At 42.3% G+C, this 21,333-nt stretch overlaps 1 protein-coding gene across 7 annotated transcripts in view; it reads left to right on the forward strand.

Moving 5' to 3' along the window:
* satb1b (SATB homeobox 1b) overlaps positions 1–21,333 on the forward strand; it is a 56,555-nt gene that overhangs the window by 14,803 nt on the left and 20,419 nt on the right. For 2 of the 7 annotated variants that reach the window (XM_058376849.1, XM_058376850.1), the window contains exons 4-12: positions 2,558–2,684; positions 4,205–4,385; positions 9,672–9,783; positions 11,719–11,796; positions 13,654–14,105; positions 16,618–16,830; positions 17,609–17,674; positions 18,393–18,464; positions 19,547–19,723. In XM_058376849.1, coding sequence (XP_058232832.1) covers positions 2,558–2,684; positions 4,205–4,385; positions 9,672–9,783; positions 11,719–11,796; positions 13,654–14,105; positions 16,618–16,830; positions 17,609–17,674; positions 18,393–18,464; positions 19,547–19,723 — 1,478 coding nt within the window. The remainder of the gene's footprint in view (positions 1–2,557; positions 2,685–4,204; positions 4,386–9,671; positions 9,784–11,718; positions 11,797–13,653; positions 14,106–16,617; positions 16,831–17,608; positions 17,675–18,392; positions 18,465–19,546; positions 19,724–21,333) is intronic. The other 5 variants (XM_058376851.1, XM_058376852.1, XM_058376854.1 and 2 more) reach the window with 5 other exon arrangements.

The following is a 21,333-nucleotide window of genomic DNA, read 5'->3' on the forward strand; positions in this document are numbered from 1 at the left end:
GGTGTTTTGAAATGACGTGTTTTAGAAAAAAATAGAACAAGTTTGTTTCAGTTTGTGAAAGAATTCTAACTGAAATGAAAGAAACACTTTTGAAGTGATTTTTTTCTAATCCAGTTTTATTGTGTAAATGAATTTATAATGTCTCATGTTGTATATAATAATAATAATAATAATAATAATAATAATAAGGTCTACACCTTCTAGTTCTTTTCAATGAACCCATCAGAATTTTTTTCGATATAAAGGACTACAATCTGCAAAATAAAGTTTCCAGGAACCAAAATATTTTTTATTATTTTATTTTATTTTTATTTATTTATTTATTTTAAATTTTTTATTAATATTATTGCTATTATTATTATTGATATTATTATTATTATTATTATTATTATTATTATTATTATTATTATTATTATTGATTTATTTTAATTTATTTTTATTATTATTATTATTTTATTTATTTATTTTTTTGCAGTGATGCCATATAACAACCATCAAAACTTTTAGTACACGGTTCTTAAAATAACCCCTTTTTGCATTTATTTAGACATTTATTTAGTCCAAACAATCTTTTTTCACTACAAAGAACGTTAATGGATGAATAATGGAAACGTTCCATGGATGTTCATAGAACCGTACATTCCCACAAGAACCATTTAGAAAGCTTTATTTGTGAGAGTGTGTATGAAGTGAGTGATGGAACCATTATCCTTAGGGGTGTTTATAAGAATTAAGACCTTTGAGACTAAAGCTTTGGAATCTCTGGCAGCCTTTAAACCAAATCCTGTGATGAGTTATGATGTGATAAACCTATAGAGTGGTCAGAAAGGAAAGATTTCGGAAAGCTACTGTGTTTGCTGAAGTTCCAGCATCTTCACCTCGGCAGAACCTCCGATTTCTATTCCGATCGCTGCACATAGCTGAGCAAAGTCTGACGCATCCTTAAAGAGCTTTTTACTCTTTTTTTCTTGTTCTGTTTGTTAAACTTAATTATTCCCCCCCCAGAAATGCAGCCTAAGATTAAAAGGGCCAAGAAAGCATCCGTTCATCCGTGTGGAAATATATTTACGGTGTCGGAAAACCGAGATAATTCTCTCCGCCGAGCCAAAAGTCCAGGGGGCGGAGCTGGACCTGATCCAACTCCTCCTATAAATGCACCCTCTAATAATCCAGAACAGCATGTTATTTTATTTTAAAGACACAACCTGCCGTCGTCTTCACCCCCTGGACGTCTCGGCTCGGCCAAAAATGTGGAGCTAGATCGGTGTAGGAAGTCAGGTGTAGCATGAGAGAGAGAGAGAGAGAGAGAGAGTAAATTTGTTATGTTTAGCATAGCTACCAGGTCAGAAAGTATCCAGTTTAACTTCCTCCATCTTGTTTTCCGCTAGCTTCCGGATAGCTAAGTAGCAGCAGAGTAGCCCTCCTGCGCACTTCCTAGGCTGGCTTTAAACAGATCAAACGATGTAGCACTTCTCACGTGTCGTCTGGAAACAAAACAGAAATGACAGGCTGCTAATGAGAGCAAATTGTTTACGAGAAGAAATTGTTTGTCAGACTGGTTCCTTTGGTTAACCATTATTTCTAATTACCGCAAGATTTGACATCAATTATCAGGACTTTTCATAGCACTGGATTTTTTTTTTCTTATAAGTCAGATTAGTCATGTTTAGTGTGTGTGTGTGTGTGTGTGTGTATAGGTTGTGTTGTATGTGTATGTAGTCTGTGTGGTGTGTGTGCAGTGAGTGTAATGTGTGAGTGTGTAGTGTGTTTGGTGTGTGTAGTAGGTTTAGTGTGTGTGTAGTGGGGCTAGTGTGTGTGGTGTGTAGTGTGTATGTGTAGTGGGTATAGTGTGTGTACTGTGTGTGTAGTGTGTGTGTGTGGTGTGTAGTGTGTATGTGTAGTGGGTATAGTGTGTGTGTGTGGTGTGTAGTGTGTATGTGTAGTGGGTATAGTGTGTGTACTGTGTGTGTAGTGTGTGTGTGTGTGGTGTGTAGTGTGTGTGTGTGTGGTGTGTAGTGTGAGTGTGTCATGTGTGTATAGTGTGTGTGTAGTCTGTGCGGTGTGTTTGTAGTGTGAGTATGTAGTGTAGTGTGTGTGTAGTGTGTGTGTAGTGTGTGTAGTGTGTGCGGTGTGTGTGTAGTGTGAGTATGTAGTGTGGTGTGTAGTGTGTATGTGTAGTGGGTATAGTGTGTGTACTGTGTGTGTGGTGTGTAGTGTGTGTGTGTGTGGTGTGTAGTGTGAGTGTGTCGTGTGTATAGTGTGTGTGTAGTGTGTGCGGTGTGTTTGTAGTGTGAGTATGTAGTGTAGTGTGTGTGTAGTGTGTGTAGTGTGTGTGTAGTTTGAGTATGTAGTGTAGTGTGTGTGTAGTGTGTGTGTAGTGTGAGTATGTAGTGTAGTGTGTGTGTAGTGTGTTTGTAGTGTGAGTATGTAGTGTAGTGTGTGTGTAGTGTGTGTGTAGTGTGAGTATGTAGTGTAGTGTGTGTGTAGTGTGTGTGTAGTGTGAGTATGTAGTGTACTGTGTGTGTAGTGTGTAACAGTGTGTATTCTTGTATTTCAGGTATGATTCAGGTGGGCAAGTGGAACCCCGTTCCCCTGTCGTACGTGACCGACGCCCCCGACGCCACCGTCGCCGACATGCTCCAGGACGTCTACCACGTCATCACGCTGAAAATCCAGCTGCACAGGTGCGGACCGGCATTTAGCGCTTTACCCATAATCCCTCAGCCCATTTTTACTGAGCTGTTTACTTTCCCCATGCTTTCTCTCTCTCTGTCTCTCGTCGGCGTTGGCTAGGACACAGAAGGTTGCGTTTATTTCTAGCATGCTAGCTCAAGCCGTACACATTCGTCTGTCGCTCTTCCTTCTCTCTCTCTCTCTCTCTATCGCCCCCACCTCCCCCCCCATCCATCGTTCTCGTTCTCCTCCCCAGAGGGTCTGCGGCTGCTCAGCACGTTAAGGTCCTCCTGCTGCTGCTACTTCACTGTGTGTGTGTGTTTGTGTGTGTGTGTTTGTGTTTGTAAGTATATTTACATCCGCAGCAGCATATGTAAAGAACCACATACAAAGCTCGCCTTTAGCTTCGCACTAGCGTACAGAGGCCGTAATGAAAGGCTTCATTTTTCGGCAGAGATCGGCGGCGTCCTTCATGCCGCACTCTCGCGTAATATTGTTTTCAATCCCATTCAATAGGCTTTATAAAAGATGCATATAGCACAGCTGCGACGTCGCCAATCATCCCTGGCAGAGAGGCTCGTTTTTATTAACCATATGCATGTAGCGGTTTTTTTTTTATTTTTATTTTTTTTATATACAGCATACGCCCGGTTTGTTTTATATCATACATCTTTTTTTTTTCTCTGTACTTCGCAGCTAAGCGTGGTCTGTAACAGCACGGATGTGCTGAACAGGCACAGCGAGCCGCAAAGGTAGAAGTAACGTGAAATATTAGTCGCCACATGCAGCTGATGTATAATTCATGCATCAATACAGCAGATGTGTTGTATAAAGTAATTAACTAATCAGAACAATCAGGAGAGAGAGAAAGAGAGAGAGAGAGATGGAGAGAGAGAGAGACAGCAATCTCCAGATGCATCTGCTTGATGCGCCAAATGAAATCTGTCTGTCTTAGAGGGGCGCTTGCAGCAGGCCTGTTCTCTCTCACTCTCTCTCTCGTTCTCTCTCCCTCACTCCCTCTGACTCTCTCTCCCTCTTGTTCTCTCTCTCTCTCTCTCTCTCTCTCTCTCTCTCCCTCACTGCCCCTCTCTTTCTTTCTCCCTCTCCCTCTCTTTCCCTCTCTCTCTCTCTCGCACTATTTCTTCCCCTCTTGTTCTCACTTTCTTTCTCTTTCTCACCGCCTCTCCCTTTCTCTCTCTTTCTCTCTTGTTCTCTCTCTTCCTTTCTGTCTCTCCCTCACTGCCTCTTTTTCTTTCTCCCTTACTCCCTCTCCCTCTCTTTTCCTTTCATTCTCTCTCTCTCTCTCTCTCTCTCTCTCTCTCTCTCTCCTTTTCACTCTTTTTTCCCCCTTGTTCTCCCTCTCTCTCTCACTGCCTCTCCCTTTCTCTTTCTTTCCCTCTTGTTCTTTCTCTCTCTCTTCCTTTGCTCCCTTTCTCTCTCACTCTGTCTTTCCTCTCATCTTTCTCCTCTCTTTTTTCCTCCCTATCTCTCTCTCTTTCTCCCTCTTTATGGCTCTCTTTGTTTCTTTCAGCCACCCTGAATCACTCTCTCTCTTCCTCTCTCTACCTCCATCTGTCCCTCCATGCAGTTGTCCTAAACTGGAAGACTTGCCTCCCGAGCAGTGGACCCACTCAACGGTGCGAAACGCCCTCAAGGAGTTACTCAAAGACATGAACCAGAGCTCTCTGGCGAAAGAATGTCCCTTGTCACAGGTACCGGAATCTTTCCAGCCCTGTTTGGTCATTTCAGCTCATCTTGTTGGTTTTCGACTTAAAGCAGCAGTTCGTAATTTTTAACCTTGGGCTTACGACTGTAGTAGAAGCACTGACAACCCTTCTCTCACCTCACAACCTGACTCCATCCCTTTTAAAAAAAACTGTACTCCCAAGAAGTGCCTTTTAAAGCTGTGCATCAGTTGGGGGCGGAGCCAATTTCAGTTATTACAGATATAGGAACATGCTAAAAAGTTACAGACTACACCTTTAATGTTTACATTTAGCAAGAAAACAACTTAACATCAGCGTAACTTCAGAAAGACCCCAAACTGACTCCACCTCTTTTTACTACACCCCTCTTTCTTAAAACTGTGCTTCAGCAGGGGGCGGAGCTTACTTCCTTTGATACAATACAGTGAATACAGGTCCAGAAGCATGTTAAAATTTTACAGACCGCACCTTTAATATTGTTTTTGCTCAGCAAAACTGATGCATATCATGCAGATTTTGGGTGATTTATTAAATTCGAACCATGATTGATTTCTGCTGAGTTCCACCTTTAACGTAAGGAATGATTACAGATATAACTTCATGCATATCACGCAAATGAAATTAATTAAATATTAGCGATTAAAGGAAAAAGATCAAGTACCATCTCAGGGTTATGGAAGTAACCCATCAAAGTTAAAAAATAAATCAAATAAATAGGTAATAATTGATGGGGTGCCATTATTATCGTTCATTTGACTTTTTATCCGTTTACAGTTACATTAAATATCGTAATAAACTCTCCTAATTACATCATCTCATCTGGTTATCATTCGCTCTTGAAGATCGGTCCACCGCGACAGAAACGATGCCACTTTAGAACAAGGTCATTTTAATACTCAACACCTTTCGACCAATCAGAACGGAGAACTCGCTGTGGCATAAACATTCCAACATATGCTTTCTGTAAGTCGCAGACCATGCCAGAGGGCAATAAACTGCGTCTTTTTGTCCGGAAATTAGGGTAATTTGCACACCACCCCATACACAAACCCCACCCCCACAAAATCCCACTCCTCCCCCCCTCCCCTATGGGCCAGTTATAGTCATGATGAATGTAAGTTATTGTTGGGGAAAAACAATAGTGGGACAGGAAGAATCTTTGTTATGCATTCAGGGCAGAAGGGTCCCACTTGTCTTTTTTCAATTTCAATAAGCACCGCACTCGCCCTCTATTCCTCCTTTTCTATAGCGAGCTTGCCGCTGTTGAAATGTTTTATAAGAGAGAGCAGTTTTTATCAGCGGACGCATGAGAGAGCCATTCTTTCCCTACCTGTCCTGTGTGTGTGTGTGTGTGTTTGTGTGTGGTAACGATGTCCGGTTAAGGGAACGTCTAAGTCTCCAATTTCCTCTACATCTGAGTGAATGACACTTAACATGAATCAACACACACATACACACATACGCACACAATCTGAAGAATTTCTCTTTTCCGTTGTTCTTCCGAATGTCACATATCATGTCCTTTTTTTCCGGGTTGCCAGGCCCTTCGAATTCACTCCACACCTCACAGAGTCGCTCGATTTTGCGACGATCGTTAAGACCGGTTCGTTCACACACGCGCTTTATTTATTACATGGCTTCGTCGTCAGGAATTTGTCCTGGTGTGAGCTTACATCTAGAACATATCTAATAAAAACTTACAGATGGATTAGATAGCAGCAGGCGGTTTAGCGAGCAGTAAACCGAACCGCCGCAGATCATTTCTAAACACGGAGCTGATAAACATCATTGTACAGAGACGAGTTTGAGAGATAATATATAAACATTTTTGTGGAATTTAAGAGCTGTAGCATTCATGGAACTAGCTTATTAGAAGAGGAGTTGATATTATGAATCATTTGCTAGTTTGGAAAGTTAGCTAGTTGTGAGATCCGATCATTCGACGTGTAAAAGTGAAGAAAATACAGCGACTTGGTCATGTTATAAGACATCCTGCTGTATTTGTGGTTTGTTAAAATGTAAGATATCGAGTTATACCAACAAAAACAACCGGATGTTCTTTGTATTGTATGTGCGAAAGTTTTGCCCCCCAACCCCCCCCCCCCAGACTTCCTCTCATTGGCTGTTCTGTAGCTAAAGGAAAAGTTATAACAGTAAACAAGACAAATTTTTCAGAAATGTCGGTATTCAGTATCACTCAGTTTCGCTTGAGTCAGACAGTCTTTTCTAAAAGAATCAGAGATAACAGCCTCATCCAAAACCTCCCAGAAGATTCTCCCGCGTGTGAGATTTGAGCTCAGAACCGCCCGAACAACTTCAACTTCAACGGCTGAGGCACCGGTGCAAGCGGAGCTCAGCATATTTACGCCACATGATTGGCAACTTTTATAGGATTAACTTGTCCTTGATATTCAGGAAGTTAATCCTCGCACACAACGAGGAAGGTTAACAAACAGAGTATCGGGAGAATTAACCGGCGCCGGAGCCAGGGGAGAGAGAGGCTTAGAAAGAGCGCTTTTGTCCGCCGTGTTGTAGAGCGTTTCGATTTATTCCCCCACAGCCCTTTTTTTTAAAAATTGTGTCTGGCCTTCGAATGCCTCAGACTCCTCGGAGAAAGAAAAGGAAAGCTCAAGAACGCGTTCAGGTTGCTGTGCAGACGGTTAGACTCAAGACGATCGTCCCACCTTTAGGTCAGCTCCGGATGATGGAGACTTTTCCACGTGTAAGTGAGACTTCCGAGTGTCTTAACCCCACCTCTATTTGTGCTGAAGAAGCTGTAATTAAGACATGGCGGGAAAAGGAGAAGCGAGAGGCCGCCCACACAAAAAAGAACCAGCAGAAAGAAAGAAAGAGAGAGAGAGAAAGAGAGAGAAAAGCGAGGGCAGAAAGCGGCAGAGCAGGACGCGACACATTTTCGTTCCAAGCAGATCGCTGAGCATGATAGTACCCTAGCGAGACTTCCTGGCCTCGCTGATAACGACTAAAGATGCTTATCATTTAAAGGGCCTCGGCCTCTTCCCGATTACCTGCGGACGAAGGTCATTCTCGACCCGAGCGTTGGCACGACCCGCTTCAGATGTACTTGCGTCCACGTGCTCGGGCGCACAAGAAGCGTGATTAATGACTGCATTTATTCTAACATCTGTGTCAAAAGCGGAGGGCTGCAAGGGAGGGGAGAGATGGATGCGTCACAGCGGCCCACACAACAGGCACGGCTGTCAGCCGAATGAAAGATTCGGCGCGTTTTTAGCGTAATTATTTGCACACCTTTTTCAATCAGTCGACGCATAAATCTTCATTCCGGCCCCTCCCCTTCCGGGTCCGTTTGTTGATCATCCTGCTGCAGTTTTTTTTTTGTTTTTTCCCCCCGAACATCTGATAAAGTAGAACATACAAGAGGAGGAGGTGGAGGAGGAGACTCTCTTTTCATTTTTGACTGCACCTTTCCCTCGTTCTCGTCATCTCCCATCTCCCCCAGCTGTGCGCACACTAGCCATAAAGGTTAATCGTCCTTCTCAAGCGATCACAGCAGCCTCGGTCTTTACTGAGCCGTTACTCTACCATCCTGCCTGTCCTGAATCTCCTGCTCTCACGCCACACTTTTTCTTTTCTCAGCTCGGCTCAGAGTCATAGAATCTCCCCAGCGTAAGTTTGTGCCATTAGCATGTCGCCATGACCTCGGACCCCGAGACGGCACGTGCTGCATTGTGCAAAAAACAAAAAACCAAAGAGCAGCTTGAGTCGACGGTCCGCGAAGACGGAGGCGTGTCTGTCCCTGGGCGCTCGTATTCTCTCTCCGAAAATGATAAAGCTGCTAGACCTGTAATTTCAAAACAGATGGTTTCCTCCTTTGAATATTTATAACAATCAGGGCAGATTCTCATATCTGTGTGTGGGACTGAGCCCGGGGCCATTAAGGTGTTAAGTGTTGAGGCTTAATGAAACAGAATTTGTAAGGAATGCGTCGGAATGAAAAGGAACACCGCTGAACACGGGTGAGAGGAGAAGCTCTCGCTGTGTGGCCTCTCCAACCTCTCCACGCTGGCTTTTTAAAGCAGCCTGCCAGAGCGACTCGCATTAGCGCAGGCGAGAAATCCCCCAAGCGTCATCTGTTCAGCTATCTGGGTAGTAAATCTTCTTGCGTACAAGACTGCTGTGGTTTTATATATTTTTTTTTCTTTTTGTCTTTATCGCACTCACTGAAGCTCGTCTTACCTGGCAGGCTTCCTCTTAACCTCAGAGAAGCAATTCCACGAACTCGAAAATACCCGATAATCAGTTCCACAGTATATCGATACCTCCGGATTCTACACCACAGCCACGGAGAGCTTGATTCTGATTGGTCGATTCATTTCGCAGAGCAGTAGCTCGTTTCTAGTATGTCGTTGTTTCTGTAGCAACAAATTGACGTGCAGACGTCACTGCTTCATTTGTTTGTTTGTTTGTATAAGTGAGGAACTAATTTGATTGGTGAACGTTCCACAACAGTTTGCTAATAAGCGCATGCCCCCTCGCTGTGTTATTCTCCACTGAAGTCAGCTAACGTTTTTTAAAACACTGCATCGAGGTTTCGTTTTCAGACAAAACGTCTGACCCGAGCAGAAATGTTTACAAACACTGAGTTTCTTTCTTTCTTTTTTTTTTTTTTGTTTAACCACAACAGAAGTTTAGGCAAATATCAGGCTCTGAAACTGAAATGTCGTTGTGGATGTAGATCTGTGTGGAATGAAGCGTGAATTCAGCACAGTGATGTTTAACACCATCAGGTGATTTCAACCAAACAGAAAGTCAACACCGTGTCCTCCTTCCTCCTTCTCTCTCTCTCTCTCCCTCTCTCTCTCCCCCTCCCTCCCTCCCTCTTCTCCCTCACATTCTCTCTCTCTATTCTCTCTATCTGTCCCCCTTACCCCCCCTCTTCTCCCTCATGTTCTCTCTCTCTATTCTCTCTATCTGTCCCCCTCACCCCTCTCTTTCTGTCTCTCTTTCTCTCTGTCTCTCTGTCTATCCATTTCTCCCTCTCACATTCTCTCTCTCTCTATTCTCTCTCTATTCTCTCTCTCTCTCTCTCTCTCTCTCTATTCTCTCTATCTGTCCCCCTCACCCCCTCTCTTTCTCTCTCCCTGGATCTTTCTCTCTTTCACTCCCTGTCCCCCTCTCACCCTCTCTTTCTCTGGCTCTTTCTGTCTGTCTGTCTCTCTCTCTCTGTCCCACTCTTCCTCTTCCTCTCTGACCCTCTCTCTGTCTCTCTCTGTATCTCTCTCTATGTCTGACCCTCTCTCTCTCTCTTTACAGAGTATGATCTCCTCCATCGTGAACAGCACTTACTATGCAAATGTGTCTGCGGCGAAGTGTCAGGAATTCGGACGTTGGTATAAACATTTCAAGAAGACAAAAGATATGATGGGTAAGCCAAACCGACACACCTCAAGCTCAGAAATCAAGCACATATTCATAGGAGCTTACAAATATGTCAAAACGACCACAGATTTTCTGCAGATTCAGCCCGAGGCGTGTCGTGTGACATCATCACAACACGCATTCACCCAAAAAACCCTCTTCTATTCACGTGCATCAAACATGAGATCAGAAAGAAAGTCATTACGTGTGTGTGTCATTAAACAGAAAGTCATTACACGTGTGTCTTCACTGGTAGGAGTTTAAAAGAAGAATCCTGTCACCAGTTCAACTACAAGTAGAAGTAAAAAAGCACCAAAAAAAAAATAAAACAACCACAAAAAACCCTCACAAAAATAAAATTGAGCTTAATATTTAAAAGAAATTTTTTCAACAACAATCACAGAAAAGCTCAACATCCTGCAGGGACAGATTTAAAAACCTGAAGTTAAAAAATAAACAATTTTTATTACCCTGCAAGGCATTTTATTAGACGGAGAGGTCGGAAAGGAACGACAAAACCTGAAGAACGGCATCCAAGCAGGAGTTTGTGATACTGTAACACTCTGTTCTAATGAATATTTTGGCATTGAGCAGAATTGGCACTAGCGGTAAAGGGCTCGCTCAGGGTAGCATGCCAAACGCATAAGACTGCAAATAATTAAGCGAGTATCTGTGTAGATTGATTACAGCAAAACCGGCGACGTTTAAAAATCTCTTAAGAGAACACGAGAGCTGATCCGGGCGTATCACAGGAGGATCCGGGGAAAAAAAACAGAACTATACGCTATTCTTTTTTGTGTCTCAGTGATGAGTTTGAGCAAAACAATCATTATAGTCCGTGTATTTATATTAAATATGTGGCCTATGATTTGTTTTGCGTTTTTTTACTAAAGCATTTCAGAGTAAAACCTTCTGCTTTAACTAGTTATGTTTTATGGTATTGATTAGGAGACTCGTGAAAGTTTTCTCTTTTGTGTATATATTTTTTTTCTATCATTTTATGTGTATTTATAAAGCGCCAGAGGTTCAGTTGTGTTGCAGTGACAATTGATTTTTTTATATACATATAATTTCTACCATTAAAAAAAAAAAAAAAAGTGTATGAACATTTCTGTGTATCACTGAAAAGGAAAAATAAAAAATTATAATATATGGAAGAAATAATAAAATAAAAAAATATATATAGGTAAAGAATTATACATGTAAATATATAATTCTATATTCAATATATATAAATGAACAAATATGTAGATATAAAAAAAATTGATAAAAAAAAAATTATTAATCATTTTTTAAGATTTAGTACAAAATTTTAGCACCAAATCAACAGGTTTGAAAAAAATTATTCAAAAAAATAAAATCCACTATTCACAAAGTTATGCATATTATTCTTCACAATAATATATCATTCAAAAAGTTATATATAACATGTTCAGAAAAGACAAAATAGATTTTTTTAAAAATTGTGTATACATTTTTTCCATCCGATCAGCTGCTGATCTGTTCAAGTTTGTAATTATTATTTTATTTAAAAAAAATAAATAAATAATAATAATAATAATAATAACGTATGCTGATTCTGTTATATTCCTGAGTCTATTTCAGCCAAGCTCCAATAAATAAGATAAAAAATTAAACGATGGCATATTTCGAACACTAAACACCCCGTGTGCATGCCTGCAGTCGGGACGCTCTCCTTAACGTTTGTTACACACCCAAAAAAAACCCACAAACACCTTTTCGAGGTGAGTCACGCTGACATGTTTAATCTCCTGCCCGGCTGCTCCATCTAACATCTGCCCCCCCACCCCCTTTTCCTCCGCCCCTGCCCCCCCCCCTTGCTGCGCACACGTGCTCGTGCCGACCCACTAACACTGTCTATCTCTCTCCACACCTGTGTGTGTGTGTGTGTGTGTTTGTGTGTGTGTGTCGACATGCGCAGTCGTGCGCCAACCCTCCCAGCTGGAGGGCTACCTGGGGACGTGCGTCCTCCACGACAGCCCACGTGCCACCGCAGTAGGTAGGTCACGTGACACAGAAGGCCACTCCCCTTACGACTCAATCATGATGGCGGGCGGAGTTTTTTTTTTTCGCCCCGGAGCGGCGCACGGTGCGGGATAACGATGCTCTGGAGGCACGCGAGACGTTTAACCCGCGGTGCCACAATTAGCAAAGAGGGGTTTAAACTATGTCTGTCTATATTCGGTTTAGATGAGCTCGGTGTGAGCCGGGTCTCTTTAAGGTTGTGTTGAGTGTGGGGGAGGAGTGTGTGTGTGTGTGAGAGAGAGAGAGATAGAGAGAGATAGAGAGAGAGAGAGAAAATTGTCCGACTGAGCAGCAATGAAGTGAGATGGAGCCATGCTGTTCTCTTGGGCCTCTCTCAGGGCCCCTCTCTATCTCCCTCTCTCTCTCTCTCTCTCTCTCTCACATTCCCTCTACTATTGTACTACTAATCCCAACTCACTCAGCGCCAGATTCCACAGAAGGAATTCCCGTTCTGCGTCTGCTTCAGCAAGGCCTTCAAACACTTCGCTCCATCCTTTCAATTTGCACCTATATATTTATATGTGCATGCTGTGTGTGTGTGTGTGTGTGTGTTGGCCCCCAGCACTTTTTAGAACGATTAGAAAAAAGGGAATGCAAAGGCGCACCGTAACATCAGACTGCCGGAATGAGGGGGATTATGAGAAAGCTTTGATTATTATTGAGCCCCCTCACATTTTTTTTTCGCTGGCTCTGAAAGGAACAGCAGCAGCTCCCTTTGTGTTCGCTGTCACTAAAGACACAAGCTTGTGTTCCCGTGATTATTGTATAGGTATCTGGACAGCTTCCATGCTCTTAATCTGTGTTTATCTCTTGACGAGTTGCCATAATGCACTTTTCTTTTTTTCCCCCTTAAAAAAAATAAATTAAATAAAATCTCCGGAAAGATTTTTATTTTGCGTGACTTTCGTCTTTTTCGTATACGAGTACGTAGGTGTCTTTAATTTCTCCTGATTTCAACAAATCCTTTTAAACTAATGCGCCCCGAACGTCTGGAGGAGCCGTGACGCCATGGCCTCGCGCGTAAAACTCAACACTCACAACAGACCTTTTCATTTTCGGATTTTCCAGCCCGTTGTTTTTGCGGGCTCGCGCACGTCAATTAAAAAGGGCTGAGATATTTATAACAGTAAATACCATCAACAGTACCAAATAGATGCCTTATTCTCCCGGTCATGTTAGGGCTGGCCCAAGCGCGAGGGCTTGTCCGTGAGACTCGAGCTCCTCCGAGCCCCTCCTCCAGCTATATTTATCCTGAAAATTTCATCTTAGCCAGCTCGTGTTCTTGAAAATTAGGAGCATAAATGGCAATTCAGGCGCTCTGCTCCTCGGCCATACACGTTGTTATTGCTCACATGATCGGGTCATGGACGTTCTAAACTAATTTGGGAAGCTGCCAACTTTCAGGTCATGAGCCCTTTTTGATGCTTCTCAAGGCTCGATCAACACACGTGGCTTTTACAGATTAGTGGCTTTACCCAGTGTTGGTAAAGTTAATTCTTCAGATGTCTTTGTTAGTCATAGGCCGGTTTTCTGACATCACCTACGCGAGGCACCTGAATAAATGATTAGCATTGACGCCACTCGCTTTCCTCTGGGTCTCTGAACATGTTTGCTAGCTGCTTCTTCCCATCTTAATAAGTGAAGTGCTTCCTTTCCTCCACATCCTTTGCGTCTCCCTTAGATACGGTTAACTTTTTCCACATATGAATGCCACACGAGCGTAGCTATAAAGCGATGAGAGGTTATCCTCGATTTTATACCTTACAACAGATCTAACTATTAGAAGCATTAACGCTTCTCGCTCCTCTATCTCTCTCTCTGTGTCTTCTAGCTGAAATGGACGGCTTGTCGGAGCTCTCGCCGCCCGGCACCAACCACCTGAGCTTCAGTCAGCAGCCCATCCCGGGCAGTACGGCCGAGCAGCCTCCATCCCCGGTTCCTCTGGCCCACAGCGGCCAGGCTCCAGGCCGTGCCCAGCTTCCTGGTCTCCACCCAGGCCTGGTGTCCAGCCCCATCAGTCCTCAGCTGGTCAACCAACAGCTCGTCATGGCGCAGATCCTGAACCAGCAGTACGCCGTGAACCGGCTCCTGGCGCAGCAGTCCCTGAACCAGCAGTACCTGAACCACCCGCCTGTCAGCCGGGCTCTCAGCAAGCCCCTGGATACACAGGTGTCCTCCAACACAGAGGTCTCCTCCGAGATCTACCAGTGGGTGAGGGACGAGCTGAAGAGGGCTGGGATCTCGCAGGCCGTGTTCGCTCGCGTCGCATTCAACAGGACTCAGGTAACAAATGTCCAAGATTTATAGTTGCTATGACTACGAAAATTGCATGATTGACCCCAGGAATTTTATTCAGACTGTCTAGAAACACAGCAGTAGTCAAGGTCAAGGTCAAGGTCAAGACAAGTGTCTAGCTGAGATAAGACTTTCCAAGCAAGCACAAATATTTCCCTGATGCTTGAAATCTCTAGATTCAGGATTTCCTCGCTAGCTTGTTATTCGATTGCAAAAACCTTTGAGATCTGCACTGTTTGTTAAGCAGAATAAGCTCAATCTAAGGATCAAGACTTTTGATTATCTGAGCTTTCAACAGATTTCACTGAGGAGAAGAACTGGGAGTGTTAACTAATGGACTTGGAGTTATTCATGTAGCCAGCTAAGTATCCAGCTGATATTTCTCAGTACTTAGCTGGCTAGAATCTGTTTTGGCTGAATTATCTGGATAACTGATGACTCATTATTTGTTCCTCATTAAGTTTTCCCAACCAAATTTTGTCACAGGTGATTAATCATGACAATTATGGATTAAACCAATTTTTTTGCTCATCCTCATAAAAACTTAAACCTCGAATTAGTCGCAGAAGTGTTCTGTGTGAACGGAAATTTGCTTACTGATGAATCACATGGTTTTAGAAGATTTGCAGAAACTTGTTTTTTTTTTACAGAGATGAATCAAGTTCGCACTCTGGAAATTCCTGTAGGTCATTCCTGTAAATCTATACCTGTACAATCAGACCGTCCTCGATATGATACCGTAAAGCGTCACACACTGTTGGCATATAAACACGCAGACACATCAAGCACATTAATTCCAGGTTTCTGTTGTTGACCGTGAAACTGTTTTGTTGACAGTCGGAACGCTGATTCATTCCCTACCAGCAAAGCTCCGCTCCATACATCAGCTATGACATGTTTGCCTGATGCGTGTCACTACAAGTAGGCCACATTACGCTAATCACTCTTCTCTGGTAACAAACGATGGAATGCTCTCGGAGATGGAAGCTCCATGCTGGTTGTTGTGGGAATAAACACACAAGGCTAGACTGTTGTCACGGAGAACAGGATGGAATGAGGGAGATAGATGTGCAAGCCAGGACCTGGAGGACGCGGATTAACTCACTATCCCACCTCTGAGGTTTAGGAACCGTGATCTGCAGTTTGATTGTCTTTAACGGAAATAAAAGATATTCAGATATTCATTTCTCAAGCAGTGATTAGCAAAGACATGTTTTGTGTTGTTTTGCTCTAACTATGTGCTGAGGAAGAAAAATTCCTGCTTCAAGACGGAGCAGAGACTGACTTTACAACTGTATAAGCAAGTCTTTACGAGGGGCAAGAGCAAAGTGGTTAAACACGATGCTAAACTGGTGGATATGAGCTATGAGGAAGTAGATTTAGCAACCAGATAAGAAATACCCTATTCTTTCCTGGCATTGACTAAGTAGATGTTTTCATGAAGTATGTAGCTATGTGTAAATTATGTCATGCTACACATGCTGGCTAACAATTGAGTGATTTTACCAACCAGAGTTCCTGAACTTTCCACCAGTAGAATGCATTAGGTCTAACTTTGGTGCTTGGACTCCTAAATACATAACTTTAGAAATGTAGGTTTCTCTACTGTACCAAAAACAAATCACAGTTCCACATGCTATGTGTCATAGACCTTACTTTGAGAATAGTTTTTTTTCTTTTTCCTGAACTTTCCACCAATAGAATGCATTAGGTCTAACTTTGGTGCTTGGACCCCTAAATATAAGAACTTACATTTAGAAATATAGGTTACACAAATTGTAAGATAAAATAAATCATAGACCCACTAGCTATGTGCCACAGACTTCACTTTGAGAAGCACATGAATGCACTTAAGCTAGCTAACTAGCTTGCTATACATTTGTACATTACATTATCTGCCTATTCAACTTTAACCAAGTCAGTAATGCTCCTGGATAACCAAACCATGAGAGTGGAACGAAACAATGAAGCTTTTAGTTGCTTAAAACAATCATGTTCACCCCTTAACCTGGCTCTCCAGCACTGCATGGGGATCCCAAACCCAGTCACTTTTTTAAACTAGAGTCAGTTTTTCCCCTTCTCTACTCGCACTGGAGGTAATGTCAGTAGGATGTTCAGCGTAGCTCGGGGAAGGTTCATTACAGCTTGGTGTGGCTTTGAAGTCATGTGAAAGTGATAAGGATCTACTGGAAAGTGTGGAACACATGAACACACGAAAACAGAGTCGTGTTTTTTCTCCTCGTGCAAATTGGCAGCCTCTGCTATTATTCCACACTATAAGAGATTCAGTGACGTGCCTTTTTTCCACAGGGTTCTTATAATATTTATTGTACACTCTTCTGCAGCTGTTTAATGAAGAGTTCTTGTAGCATGTCACAGCGTCTGCGTCTGTAGAGGTTCCAGAAAGCGAGGAAGCACAGCAGAGTTTAGAACAGTCGTGAATAATGTAATTATCGCAAGCGATTGAATATTTCACCCTCGGTGTGCCTGTTTCTTTCAGGGATTACTATCAGAGATCCTGAGGAAAGAAGAAGACCCTAAAACGGCGTCTCAGTCCCTGCTGGTGAACCTGAGGGCCATGCAGAACTTCCTGCAGCTTCCCGAAGCCGAGAGAGACCGTATATACCAGGAGGAGAGGGAGAGGAGTTTAACGGCGGCGTCCTCCATGGGGCCCGCGCCGCTCATTAGCACTCCTCCATCACGTCCGGTCCAGGTAACAGTCTGATTCATACACTAATAATATACTGAGGCAGCACACGTAACACACTTCTATTACGTTCTGTACTGATGTGAAATTCACTCGTGTACATTGTAATGTAAGAAACCAGCCGTAAACCTTCACAGCACAGATTATTTGCTCTCTCAATACTCCGTTAAAGGCTAAGACCTTCATATAATTACAACTAAAAGGGCCTACTAAATACGGCGTGCACCAAATCTTCCAATAATGTAGCTCGGCCACTGCGGCTCATCCGCCTATTCAGCTCCTGTTAATAAGATTACGGGGCGCCAATACTTTTGTCCCGATCGAACCATATTTTGGAATTTGTTCAGAAGTTAAGTTGTGTGTAATAGAAATAAATAACCTGATGGCGATGTAAAATCAAGTTAGGGAGCACTCCAATTACAGAAAATCCGAACATTTTTCCAGACTTTCTTTGAATCCCACATTCGTTGCGTCAATTCTACAGAATAACTGACCGCAGCTAAGCTACTGTACAGTTTAGCATCAAATTTGAAATACTTACGCACTGCGTACATTTAGCCATAAAAAAAATGTACTAACTTCCTCCCTACATGCTACATAATTCGTGCCGTAGTGGACACAAAGGCTGGCTTTTTATTCAGGACAAAGCCCTCCTCTCCTGCTCATTCACACTGAGATTTGCACAGTAGCCGAGGCTGGAACGCCGTCGGTGTTCGCTGAAGTGTGTACGTTTGTGTGTGTGTGTGTGTGTGTGTGTGTGTGTGAATGTGTGTGCTCAAACCAGAGTGTAGGAGTGAACCAGATGCTGCTTTCCAGTTCAGATCCCAGAATCAGCTGCTACTCTGACTCGGTTAGTTCAGCCGTTACTCTTGTTTATTTGGTTCATCAGCCATGCTAGATTCTGCCTTCTTTTAGACAGATTTCTTACTCGTGTCGATATTTTCGAGGTGTCCGAATTTCGAATGCATATGAACAGGAAATCCTGTTTAATCCTTAAAAAAGCATGGCACACACACACACACATACACACAGATATGTGTTTATAGCATCAGAGCTGCATACGTAGCAAACATATTGCCTGATGTTCTACCAGTTATCTCTCCGGCTGTCAAGATGTTCCACGTGCCAAGACTGTCCCCGTATTAAGGCATACCAACGTGACTCGTACACATTAGTGATATATCTCCAAGGCGGACGCTCTGACTGTTTGTTTTTGTTTTTTTAATCGTCATTAAAACGCCCATCTAGCATGTATTTTAACAGCAAGTTTGTACAAGTCCTACCCCGAAACGCTTAACATACGATACAAGCTTAAAGCCTCGACGTGTATGAAAGTGTGAAACGCGATCGATTCGAATAGACAAGGAGTGGTGATAACGGTGCTAATGTTCAGCAGAGTCCTTGTCCTCTAAAGAGACATTAAGCCGATTAATCAGGAAGGGTGGCTCTTCATTTTAAATGTAGAGTGTCGTGAATATTAGATTAGTTTTGATTAAAGTCGCACGGTCCGGAGAAGTTAAACACATTTAAATATCTGTGTGTGTGTGTGTGTGTGTATGTGTGTGTAGCCCAGAAGAGAAGAATGTAACAACATCAGACCAGAGGACTGGAACCCCAGGATTCCAGTTGGGATATCTCCTGTAAGTAACGCTTTCAGTTCACACACACAAAATAAAATAAAGAACATACGGCGAATGTCTTTCTAAAAAAAAAAAAGAAATGTACACAATTTTCACTTCATGAGGTTACACTGAGTCTGGACCGGACAACATTTCAAGTGTGTGTCTGTGTTTTACTGTTACACTACAGGTTATTGTTATAAAAATATCTTGAATCTAATCACATTTATCTATTATCTGTTATTACACGATTACAAGAAACTAAATCTATGATTATTAATCTAAAGATTTCCAGACATATTTCACAAACTGTAGGCTTTAAATGATTTGATTCGATTTTGGCGGATAATTGAACTTCTTTCTAGAAATTAATGTTGAAAATGTCATAAATAATTTCATAAATAGAACGGTGAAATGTATTAATTAAAAAATAAAAACCTTAAAAACAGTCACGAGAAATAGGTTTCATATTTGGTCTCGTAGAAAAAGAAATCGTACATATATTTGAGTGCATTTCTTGCTAAATGAAAATTGTGTACATTTTATTAGTTTTTTACATGCCATTATTATTATTATTATTATTATTAAATTAATTTTTTATTACAATTTTTTATTCAAATTTATTTAATGTATTTATTTATTATTAAATTTTTTTTATGTTTTTTTTTTTTTTATCAATTATAGAATCAATAAAACCAGTTAATTATAGGATCGATAAAACCGGTCTGTAAAATTGATCCAGATCGTATTGAAAGGTTTAAGAGTAATAAATCGAAGCCAATGGACTCGTTATAATCCGAATTTTATGAAGATTAGCATTAAAACTATTTAAATGAAGATTTAAACAAAAAAAAAGTCCACTTGCTTTTATTTGTTCCTCTAAAGCATTTCAGTAAAAGTAATCTGAGAAAATCTGGGCTCTGCTTGGCAGTTAGCATTGTTTTATTTAGTTATTCAGACTATTATTTAGCATTTTTAGTTTAACAGCTTGACCGTTTCAATCTATTTTAATATAATAATAAACACAGTATATAGACTGACTGCTCTTGACTATGTGATACGATTGTAACTGAACTCCGCCCCCTCTATCCTGGATTGAGAAGGCGTCTCGGCTCCCTGCCCAGGTGAAGCCCCTGCCGCTGGCGTCCGAGTGGAACGGCAAGCAGGAAAGCTCCGTCCTCAACATCAGCTCGTCCATCTACGACGAGATCCAGCAGGAGATGAAGAGGGCCAAAGTGTCACAGGCCATGTTCGCCAAGGTCGCCGCTTCCAAGAGCCAGGTATGGATTTCCTTCGCTAAGTACTTCACAACTCAACGAAAAAAACCCAGCAATGTTTATAGGTTGATCAAATAAATCCGTCCACATGCTGCGGTGCACATGGCCTGGGTGTTAGCAGGGATTAGCGTTAACACTAAATCATATAGTGAGTTTTTAGGGAAATTGTTTTTAGGGAAAACTTCTTGAACTGCAAGAACAGGATTCTTCTCTTAAACTCCTACCAGACTGTGCTCATATTCCACACACGTGATGTGATAGAGGAGGGTTTCGGTTGAATGCGTGTTGTGATGTCACAAGACACGTCTTGGCTCTGCAGTAATTTTGAAAAGATCGAGTAGAGTTCGCTTAACTGTACGCTTTAAATATTACGAGGAGGATCCGTGGAACTTCTGTGCAATGCCCGTTAGCATGAAATATTGACTGCTAACATTTAAAAAATATAAAAAGTCAAAATTGGTCCTGAATGTAAGACAGATGGTGTCATCTTACGCTCCCAGTCTCGAATCGTTGACTTCAGCGATGTTTTGGTTCGTTTCAAGTTTACATCCAAATCAAAACCGCTCCACGTTGTGTCTTCTGAGGGGTCAGTTTTGAGTCGCCGATCTCAAAACGTCTCGCTCCCCCACCACCGAAAAACGTCAACGCGGCTCGCGACTACAAAGAGACGAAGCAGCTCCTCCTTTAGAAAGTGAGATAAAAGAAAAGAACGCAATGGCAATTCACCCCAAAACACAGGCTGGTAATTTACGGCCATAATGACACAGGCTTTATTGTGGCCTTCGCGAACAGCAGACGATGTTTCAACGTTAAACAAACGTGTTTATATTGTCCCGCCTGTACTAAAGCCCACGCCATTATCTCACCCAGAGAACAAGCTACAGCTGAATACAGGCTTGTGTGCACCAAATTACCGCCTGATTCTCTCTATTAAAACTAATTAAAGAAACGGCAGCCGAGCCCCGTTATTAAAGGTTTGGAATATCTGCATGCGCAGTCGAAGATTTTGCAGGATTGCGTTTGATGGCGAAAGGAGAAAAAAGGAAAAAAAAAAAATGAGTGAAAAGCCCTAAATTATCTGGAAATATCGGAGGGCTGCTTTTTTTTCCGCTGATTGCGCTGATCATAGTGCCAGATACCTTTCTTTTACCAAATTACAGTTTGATGCACAAACCACTGTTTTTGTTCAAGAGAGTTCAAAGCGGAGAAATGAAGGGAGGGGCGACGCAGAAAGAGAAACCCGACCGGCCCGTTGGTCCCTGAGAATGTCTCGCCTGGAATCATGGGAGACCAGAAACGAGGCGCTACAGTTGCTGCCCGCTCTCGAGTCCCTGAATTTCCTGGTTTCTCGATTCTGATTGGTCAGAAAGCTGCGATTAGTTCACTGTAAGCTCCTATGACGGACGCGCTACAGAGTCGAAGCCTAATAATAGACGAATCGACACGCGCCGTTATCTAATTACGTTTCAGTGCAGAGAGAAAAACTGCGATAACCGACTTGTTGCACAGATGTACCTATAAATGGATAAAACGTACACAATGTTCTTATTAAGAAAAAAATTGGAATCAGCTCAGTATAAGAGGAAGAATTTATCTGAAAATAACGGACAGTA

This window comes from Hemibagrus wyckioides, linkage group LG23 (assembly GCF_019097595.1).
Source record: "Hemibagrus wyckioides isolate EC202008001 linkage group LG23, SWU_Hwy_1.0, whole genome shotgun sequence".
Classification (NCBI taxonomy): Eukaryota; Metazoa; Chordata; class Actinopteri; order Siluriformes; family Bagridae; genus Hemibagrus; species Hemibagrus wyckioides.